This window comes from Mastomys coucha, unplaced genomic scaffold, assembly GCF_008632895.1.
Source record: "Mastomys coucha isolate ucsf_1 unplaced genomic scaffold, UCSF_Mcou_1 pScaffold20, whole genome shotgun sequence".
NCBI lineage: Eukaryota > Metazoa > Chordata > Mammalia > Rodentia > Muridae > Mastomys > Mastomys coucha.
This window is the reverse complement of record NW_022196903.1, coordinates 13,826,259-13,837,026: the sequence shown is the minus strand read 5'-3', so window position 1 is coordinate 13,837,026 and position 10,768 is coordinate 13,826,259. Positions and strand designations below refer to the sequence as shown.

The window sequence follows — 10,768 nt, the reverse complement described above, 5'->3', positions numbered from 1 at the left end:
GATTAATTTCTTTTTTACTTCATCAATCTAAACCAAAAATAAGCAACATATATAAACACTTATCCTGTCCTTATAGAGTTACTTCTAACAGCTGTCAGTGTTAGTATCTTTCACTGTCTAAGGAAGACTTCCCATTCAATTTAGAAAACATCAGGACGCCTTCTTTAGGTAAGCTTTTATGAACATCTATAGAGTTACAATTCTGATGAAAATGTCAATTTTTTGCCACAAATGTGAAATTTAGCCAGGGATTTCTGAGCGCCATCTTGCATCTAAAATTATATTTTAATTTTTTCTTGGTTTATAATACAACTATTCATCATCTAAATATAGAAAACTCTGAATCTGAATTTTCTACAAAAGGTAGAAACTGAAAATACATAATAAGGATTGTATAAAATTATTTTTATCTTTGGAAGTTTTCCTATTGTTAAATCTTTTGTTTTAAATATGAAGGCCAGGCTTACATGTCATAGTTTCACAGTCTACTCATGAGGTAATCTGTTCAGACAGTTATAATTATGTTCATATCCTACTGCTCTGTTGACTTCACCAAATCTCACTAGGAGTGGCTATTCTGGTGCTATTTTGGTTTTCATGACTTAAGGACTCTGGTGTGTTAACCTGATAATTAGCTCTGGAACTTGATGCTCTTAGGGCCTAAAGCCTAATCTGCACTTTGAAATCAGCACATTTTCACTCTGACTGCAAACTCTTGGTAAAGCTGTCACTAAATAAATCAGAAGTGACAACACCATGGGCCAGTTCATGCTAGTGCTCAGCACAGTGCTGCCATGGATGCTCTTTCCCGAAACCTTAACTAGTATTTACTTTTTAAGTTCCAAGGCTCAAATGAAGTGAAAATATCAGTTCAGTCTATAAAATACTATGGCATTCCCATTTAGTTCTGGTTCAGTAGTTCTATAAAGTATTCTTGGCCTCATTACAGTAAATAATATCCAGTGTTTCCTAACCATGTATAAGCAGACAATTATAGGTAGTTCATGGTACAGTCAATGTGATTTATTCTCGTTGAAAGGGACATAGTTCAATGTGTTTCAAATATCTGCTTTAGATATGCATTATGTCTGAGCTAGTACAAATGCTGAGTCCTATGACACCTTTATCTTCTCATTACTTCTAACTGTAAAGTTGTGAATTATCCAACTTGGTAAATTGACTATTCAAAGGTTTAAGTCTCACCTTCTCATAGGTTAGTCGTGCAGAACATGGAGAGCCAGAGGTCAAATTCAAATTCAGTTAGTCATGTGCAATCTCTATGGTGGAATTTATTTTCCAGAACACCCTCATTTCTCAGCTTATTTCCCCTCCCAACTTTTTCATTACATCTTGCCAATTTCTCTCCCAAGGTTCTTCTTTTTTTTTTTTTTTTTTTAATGTTTTATTGGATTCTTGGCAAGTTTCTTCTCAGTATTTTCTCTAGCAAGTTAAATACAAAAACCACTAAGCAGCTATAGAAGAGAAAAACATTCAAGATTTCTCCTTCTTCAGCTTACATAGTAAATATTTTTGCTGCAGTGCATGTGTAATGGCTGCCGTGGCAGATACTTACTTGATGAGGATCATTTTGTGGTTTCAAAAAGCATCACAATAATTTTGTGGAAACTGATTACATGTCCTAAGCCCCTGAACTCCTTTGCACATTTCCCATCCTTACTCCCCACCATAAACTATTATAAATGTTAGTTACCTCTCCAAACCCAGGTACTTTTATAAGAGTGACAGAATAAAGACCATCAAGTCACTTATTACCCAAACATTGACCTGTCCAGAATTTTCTTGTCATTGGAGCTATGTGGGGCAGGGAAGGTGGGAGAGAGAATAGTGTAAGCTCTCTCTCTCTCTCCCTCAATACTGAAAGAGGACTATAATTTCATAAGACATGTTATTCAACTAGAGTTAAATCATACTACTTCTTTTAAAGCTAACACAGTCCCTAATGCTGGGCACTGAAAAGAAATGTGTCAAGAAAACCCTAAAGGCCCACGGAGGAAAATGAAGAGACAGCCAATGGACACAAGGATGCAGAACAGTGTTTTGCAGTGACACAATTCACCTAAAAGTCTAGACTCTAAAATTCATTTTTATAAAGCAGAGCATAGGGATTTTCCCAAACAAGAGGTTAAAAGTAAAAAAATACCAACATAACTTATTTGAGACTGCATTGTAAAAATTATTCTACCAACAGAACCAGTGTGCCCTTCCCCCTTGATAAAGCCTTTAGCTGTATCATCTAGTGAATAACTTCCAACAACAGACTGAAATCAGAAAACTATGTGAAATATGTTGTGCATGTTTTGCCCTTCCACACTCACACACAGCTGCCTACTCCTATGACGCTGAGCATCATGACACATGGGGTACTTTGAAGATCTTAGAGTTGAACAAAAACACAAGCATGAGGAGGAATATTCCATCCCCATCTTTAATTCCAAGCCTTGATTCAGCACACTCAGAAACAGATTAACTTCAGCAGTCAAAATGCAAGCAGTCATGAGTGTTTGAATTTGGCAAGAGGGACCACCCACAGATTATGCTGAGGGATTGTGTTGGTGCCAGCTGCTAAGCCATTGAGGACTCTGTAGGTATATTGTGTTCCTGTGATCAAAATTCCTCCATTCCTAAGAGGCAAAATCTTCATTATATGTATGGATGCATGCATGTATGTATATAAATGTATGTGTGTATGTATCTATGTATGTATGTATATGTATGTGTGCATATGTGTATGTATATGTATATATGGCAAAAAGTAGTAGAAAAAAGGAACAAAGACTTAGGGATTCTTTAAAATTAAAAAAAAAAGTTTTACTGAACATTTTATTTATCTAAGAAGACAAAGGGTTTTAGTATATGAGGTTCCTTCTGCAGCTGACCAAATGTGTATTTATATTACAGAAACAAACATGGAGGCTTCAGTCACTGCACACAGGAGACTCCTGATGCTTTTCATTACAGTCAGACAAGCACAACCATTCCAAGCTTCCAGAAAGGGTGTTCATTCAAGAAAAAAAAATCTGCTCAGATTCTGAGACCATGACACTCACAGAACCTTTTCTGAGCAAAATTCTCCCAACAACCTTTTACCTCAAACCATTTCCAAAACAGTCACACCCAGGAAAAAATTTACTATTTTATCAGAACACTAGATAGGCTGAATTAAAATAGCATTTTTAGAGTTGTTGTGTCCAGAACTTTGCTCTGTGGTTCAGAAGATAACACCACAGCATGGACTTAGCTCATTGTAATACTACATTTGCTATTTTAAAGAGCAAAGGGATTTAAGAAAAAAGCCTTTCATATGGTAACTAAAAAGTTCTAACTCATGGCAAAAAGCAGTGGGACAAAAAGGAACAAATATTTAGGGATTCTTTAAAATTAAAAAAAAAGTTTTACTTCACATTTTATTTAACTAAGAAAAAGAAGGGTAATTTGCAAATTAAAGGTACAATCAACAACAATGACACCAATGGGCTTTTTTAATGTAGAGGGGGAAAAGTTCAGGCAACTAAGGAGTGCTGAGAGCAGTCTAAGTAACAACACTTAAAGAAAAAGAGGCTGTTAATTTCAATGAGAGCAGGGTAGAGGGCATGCCTGAGAGTGATAGGACAGTCTTAAAACTAAAACTAAAACTAAAATAAAAGACAGAACCTAGATAACACTCAGAAAATAGCATTGACAGACAGACAAAATGGAATGCATGAAAACAGTTAAAGAAACCCTGAGGGTCTGGGGACTAACTAGGCATATAATGATAGAGCTTAGGCAAGACCCCAAGTTCAGTCTCTACAATGGAGGAGGCTAGGCAGACGACACTTTCACAGTTAATGAGAAGTTTTGGAGAGCAGTAAAAGTGAAGTAATCTTTGAAAGCATAACAACAGGAAATGGTCTAGAAGTAATTGAAGATCTATGTATGAAATACGTTAAAAAAGAAAAAATAGAGAGTATAACTATTTCATAACTATTTAAGCCCTTCCTAGTGGTACCCTCCATTGTTCTTTGTCAGCCACATCTGTGATCCTTCTACCTTGTTCACTCTGTGTCCTTCTTGAAGCCATGACCTAAACCTGTCCATTTTCTGATTGTTGTTTTAAAGATCTCAGATCTCTTAATCTTGAACCAATTTATACCCCTTTAAAAACATTATTTGCAGAAATATCTTATTCTCCATGAATAACCATTTTTTCACTGATATCCTTTCCAATGAATAAAAATTGCATAATAACTTCCTATATTCCCACAATTCTTTTACCTAACTTTTGTCTCTTCTTGTCCATCATGACCATAATAATATGTGTAACTGAAATCATTTTCTATTAGTCTCCCTTCTTCTAGCCACAATAGTGAACAGAACAGTATTGACAATGATGATGACAGTAATAATAATAATGGATGCTTTATTTATGATGAACTTTCTATGTACTAGAGCACTCTACAAAAGCTATAGAATAGGCAATATTAGCTTCATATTGTAAAGGGAAAAACCCCAGTATTGGGACAAGTTAAGTAACCTTATGACCCAGCTTTGTACAATTTCAAAATATATGCTATGTATGCTGTGCTAAGATTCATGTGATATCCATCTTAATCCTGCTCTCCATCATCCCAGAATGACAGGAATGGACTTCAAAGCTCTCACAGCACTCTTGCTAATAGTTCTCTAGGATAAACCTCTCAGGTCTGGCTCCCTAAATCCATCTCTGCTCACTCATTCTCTTTAACGGCATCATGGCTCTATAAAGATGCTTATAATCCCTGTAATAGGTGGTTTCACACCCAAGTTTCTGTTTATTTTCTATTATACATAATGTTACCTTTCTTTTTGACTTCTTCTTCAAGAAGTCTTTTCTTAGAGACAGGCTTCCTGACTTATCCAAGTAGGTTCAAATCTCACCACTGACTTTAACCCAACAACTGCCATAGCATACAGAAATTAGAACCTTAAGTTTGTTTCCCCAAAATTTATCATATAAATCTTTCATATGAGAAGTGGTTAAGCTTTCATTTGGTATCCACCTTGACTCTCCTAAAGTAGACAGTTTTTATTGTCAATTGAACAGAGCCTATAGTCACCTGGGAAGAAACATTTTCTAGACCAACTGGCCTGTGCCTATCTGTGGGGAATTGTCTAGATTGCTAGCTGATGTAGGAGGGCCCAGCCTATCTTTGGGCGGTACCACTTCCTGGCACCTAATTTGTAAGAGAAAGCTAGCTAAGCATAAGTCTGCTAGCAAGACAAAGAACAAATGAGAAAACAGTATTCTTCTTAGTTTCTGCTTCAAGTTCCTGCTTTTGAGTTCCTTACTCTGACTTCACCAATGAGCAACTGTGACCAGGAAGTATAAGACGCATTATCCCTTTAATCACCTAAGTTGTTTTTGGTCAAAATCATGACATTGGAAATCAAACCAAAACAGTTTGACATAAAGGAATGATACAAATAGTTTTTTTGGGGGGGTAGTGTCTGAAGAAACACTAAAGTGGGGTGACTACCAGTTCTCACTGACACTGAAGCCAATGCATCCACATTCCAAACCTCCAGGCTTTCTGTCATTTTAATTTCTTCCATAGATACCTAAATTTTGTTGACTATGTCATGTAAGCCAAAAATTTAAAATGCTATTGTTATCATCTTCTCCATGACCACTTTTGTCAATATTAATATCATATCAATGCCTTTTTATTATTCTTTGGTTTCGAGGCTCTTCTCATCCTTAACCAGTTTGTCACCACAGAATTCACTTACTAAAAACAACTTGCTCTCAAAGTATTTTTCCTGCTTTTCTCTGTAGTGATATTATTCTATATTTCAAAAGAAGCAAAAATAACTTAGTGTTTAATGAAAGGATTTTATATCAAGTGCTCCATTGGTCAGCTACCTCCTCATTCACTCTAAACAATCATATCCCATTTTTTACTTCTTAAATCTTATCTGACTTTCTCTCTTTCTTTTTCATTGTTCCAAAGTTCCTAATAAAGAATTCTTGGGGCCATAAGCTTTTCTTATGATTCTCAGAATTCTATAGAGAATCACCCGATCAGGAATATTATTACCCTTTTCTGCATATGGGGGCTGCTATTCTTTGGGCAGACCCTGATGGAGTCTCTGTTTCTTCTTTTTACTCCTAAAACATTCCCCCCCTTTTTTTTCCATTTTCAACTAAATTCATTATTGGTCTGTTTCTATCACTCTTTGGGATACTGTGTAAAGCTCAGCAAGTCTAAGTAGATGAAAACTAATTACTTCTACATTAAAATTTCTTTAGAGCTGCCAGCATAGCATGGGTATAAGGCCATTCACTAGGATGATGGACTGAACTCTGAAGGTTAAGTTAGAGTGTAGATGTGGATGGGTGAAGTGGTTGAAGGGAGTCTGGAAGAAGTTAAAGGAAAGATAGTGTGATATGGATTAGATAAAACATATACTGGATATATTTATGAAATTCTCAATAAATTTCCTTTATGTAAAATGTAAAAAAAAAAGGATCAGGAGAATTTATGGCGATAGATTAGTGGTTGCTTAGAGTTGGCAAACATACAAAAAATAGAATTTGACTATTAATGAATATGGAGTTTCTCTTTAGAAGTTCTAAAAGAGTGGTCATCATTGTACCACTGTAACTATACTAAAACACAGTGAATCATACATTATAAAATAATTGTAATATATCCTTGCATCCAAAAGAAAGAGCAATATATTTTGCTTTTCCTTCTTTTATTATTTTATTGAGATATACTTTATAAGCTTTAAAAATATACACAATCTATTTCATCTAAACATTCCAATGACCTACCCATGTTCAGAATGTTGTAAATACTTGTTGCATGGAGGAGAGACACACAGCTCTAAATTTATTAGCAGTAATGTATAAATGTTATATTTGAATTATATATATGTTGTATATTGACTTTGGTTCGTCAAAATATCATCTGTAAAATCATTTCTATGGGAAAATACATATTCAGAGCAAAATCTAAATCTAGCAAGAAAGTACCACCCTACCTCACCCCTACCACCCCCAAAATAAGCCAAGTAAAACCTATCACTCCCTCCAATTTTTGCCCAAAAAACTCTTCTAAAAACAGATCTGGTAACAAACCCAAAATACATCAACCTATGTGTTGTAAAAGAAGGACTTTTGGAAAAGCATGGTTATCCTCTTCAAGGTTAACCCAATGTTTTAGGATAGCTTCTCTTTTCACTGTGGTCTCAAAGTTTACACAAAATATTACTATGAATTCGTAAAGACTTTTGGCTTGTTTGTTTTTAGCATGATCCTACCATGTAATCCAGGCTGTCCTAGAACTCATTATACAGCTGAGACTGGCTTCAACTTGGTGACCTTTTTGCTTCAGTCACCTGAGTATTGGGATTGCAATCATGAAGTACCACACCCCATGCATAAGGAATTTTTATTTTTATAATACCCAAACATACTTAAAAGAAAAAAAACTGCATCTTTATTTATAAATTTGCAAACTTAAAGTAGGAGTCATGGTTTTATTCACTGACCCACCTACTCCAGCTTACTCCTAGAGAGATCCTTGATATATATGCATTAACTTAATAGAAAACTAGATATGTCATTTGGTTAGTCTGAAGATTGAATGAACATAATCTATGTGGTGGTTTAAATGTGAAATACCCACAGTGGGCTCATGTGTTTGAACACATTCAGTTGGTGGTACACTAGGGAAGGTTACACAGTGTTTAGGAGGTGGAGTTTTACTGCAGAAAGTAAGCTACTAGAAGTGGGCCTTGAATCCCCACTTCCTGTTGGCTGTCTGCTTCCTGAAAATGGATACATGTCTAGCCATTCTCCCATTCCTGTCCCTTCTTTGCCAAGATGGACAGTATCTTCCCTGAACAAAATTTAAAATAAACCCTTTTTCAAGGTGAATAGTCAAGGTATTTTACCACAACAATGACACAAGTAGCTAATACAATCAGCATTTTTTTCATACATATGCTTACCTCCTGTAGTTGGCAAGCTTTGACAATGCTCTTATATCTGTATTCATCATAGGAAACACCAAAGATGATATTTTCTTTGATAGTACCCGGCATAATCCAAGAAAATTGAGAGCAGAATGAAACTCTTCCACTGTGCTTAATAATTCCCTCAGAAGCTTCCAGTTCTCCCAAAATCATCATCAGGAGTGATGTCTACAAATAAAAATAATTGCTAAATTGTTTGATCAAATTTCTTATCTTTTCCTTGCCTCCACTTTTTCCAATCAGAAGTCTTGCAATGTTTAAAGAGTCTAACTCACTTGATTAAACATGTTTTAGTACTGCAGGATACAGGGACTTTCCTAGGCATAAAAAAGACAAGGAACGAAAGAGACCTGGGTAACACAGATGCTATATTCAGGATTAAGGTTCACAAAGAAGAGTGAGCCCCTACTTAAATTGCTGGGATTAATTTGCAGAGGTAGGAGACTGGTTACAGGGAACACTTGTTGAGGGTTCATGGGGCTATGTGCTGCCTCTATGCTCTAATTATATGAGAGCGTTTATCACAATAAATTAACATAGATTCAGTCAGAATCTAAAAAGAAAAAGCATATTCAGATAGCCTTTTTTCATGTTTATGATAACCTAAGAGATAACTAAAAGAACTGTCATTAAACACTTATCAATATTATTTGTGCAAAATTAGAAAGTACTTTCATCTTTTCAGTATGAAAATTTGCTTCCATCTTTAAGAAATGTTAAAAACATATGTGTTTTTAAAAGTTTTCATTGTGTAACTATAAAAATGGAAAAGGAAGAAAAGAACTTAAATGCTATGTGCCCTCATAAGAGGGGTCCTAAGTGAAAAACCAGTATGTATAAAACAGGCAACAGAGAAGGATGTGGTATAGAGAATTTGTTAATCTTAAGAAAAGCTGGATCCTTCTTAGAAGGGGGATCAAAATACACATGAGACGAGATACAGAGACAAAGTGTGGACCAGAAACTGAAGGAAAGGCCATCCAGAGACTGGTCCATCTGAGGATCCATCCCATATAGTTACCAAATCCAGACAGTATTGTGGATGCCAACAAGTGCTTGCTGACAGGAACCTGATATAGTTGTCTCCTGAGAGGCTCTGCCAGTGCCTGACAAATATAGAGGTGGATGCTCTCAGTCAACCATTAGACTGAGCACAGGGTTCCCAATGGAGGCGCTACAGGAAGGACTGAAGGAGCTGAAGGGGTTTGCAACCCCATAGGAGGACCAACAATATGAACCAACCAGTACCCCCAGAGCTCCCAGGGACTAAACCACCAACAATGGCTCCAGCCGCATATGTAGCAGAGGATGGCCTGTGGGACATCAATGAAAGGAGAGGTCCTTGGTCCTCTGAAAGCTTGATGCCCCAGTATAGAGGAATGCCAAGACAGGGAAGCAGGAGTGGGTGGGTTAGTGAGCAGCAGGAGAGGGAGGGAGGGGATGGGGATTTTCAGAGGAGAAACAAGGAAAGGGGATAATATTTGAAATGTAAATAAAGAAAATATCTAATGAAAAACCTAATAAATGATTTCTAAAAAACTACAAGAAAAGTAAAAAGAAAAGCTGGATTTCAAATTTTTGTGTGTGTATGAGAGAGAGAGAGAGAGAGAGAGAGAGAGACAGAGAGAGAGAAAGACAGAGACAAAGACAGAGAGACAGAGAGCACTACAATGTGAACATGTGGACACCTCTACCCTTATGTGTGCATGTAGAGGCCAGAGCAGGATATTAGGTATGTCTCTTCTTATTGCTTGAGGCAAACCAAGTGTCTTAATGAATGGAAGCTCACAGTTTCAGCTACACTGACTGCCAGTGAGATCCTATGATCCAACTATCTCAGCCTCTCAATGTAGGGTTATGGGTGCACCTAATATGGGAGCTTGGAATTCAAGTTCAGGTCCCTGTGCTTACACAGAAAGTGCTCTTAATCTACTGTACCATTTAGTATAATGAAAATGGGTAGCAGGAGAAGGAAAAATACTGATTTTATTCAAGCTCCTTATGAGTGAAGAAAATGTAAAGAATAAATGAAATATGAAGCATATATAAATATTATAAATGTATCCAATAGAACAAAATATAGACTTTAAGGAAAATAATAATATAGTTTAGTATCCTTGAGTAGAATGTAGCATACCACACAAAAATGTTTTTGTTTTCTCACTTAGCTACATATCTTGTAAAATTTTCTATAATCAGGGACTATAGAACTTCAATACATAGACATGCTACTCCAAAGATACCTACAGAAAATCTCTGTAAATATATAAGGGTATAACATATAAGGTTATTAGGTTCTCTCAGAGCTCCTAGGGACTCAACCACCAACCAAGAAGTATACATGGTGGGACTGATTGTTCTGGCAGCATGTGAATAGTAGAGGATTGCAAAATCAATCATCAATGGGAGGAGAGGTCCTTGGCCCTGTGAAGGTTCTGTGCCCCAGTGTAGGGGAATGCCAGGGCCAATAAGTGGGAGAGGGTGGGGTAGTGAGCATGGGGAGGGGGGAGGCAACAGGGGCTTGTTCTTGTTTTTGTTTGTTTGTTCCTGGGAGGGGAAACTAGGAAAAGAAAAATCATATGACATGTAATAAAGAAAATATCTAATAAAAAAAAGATTATTAGGTTCTATTTAAGTCTTAAATAATAAACTATCAAATTGAGAGGTATAAAATTAACTTTCAAGCCGGGCGGTGGTGGCGCACGCCTTTAATCCCAGCACTTGGGAGGCAGAGGCAGGTGGATTT

The 10,768-nt window shown here is 36.4% G+C and overlaps 1 protein-coding gene across 4 annotated transcripts in view; it reads right to left on the bottom strand.

The window, feature by feature from the left end:
• Positions 1-10,768, bottom strand: part of Cftr (CF transmembrane conductance regulator) — a 156,162-nt gene that overhangs the window by 77,898 nt on the left and 67,496 nt on the right. For all 4 annotated transcript variants that reach the window (XR_004121891.1, XM_031381240.1, XM_031381242.1 and 1 more), the window contains exon 12: positions 7,999-8,190. Coding sequence is in view for 3 of the 4 variants with exons in the window: in XM_031381240.1 (XP_031237100.1) it covers positions 7,999-8,190 (192 nt within the window). In the remaining variant the exon portion in view is untranslated. The remainder of the gene's footprint in view (positions 1-7,998; positions 8,191-10,768) is intronic.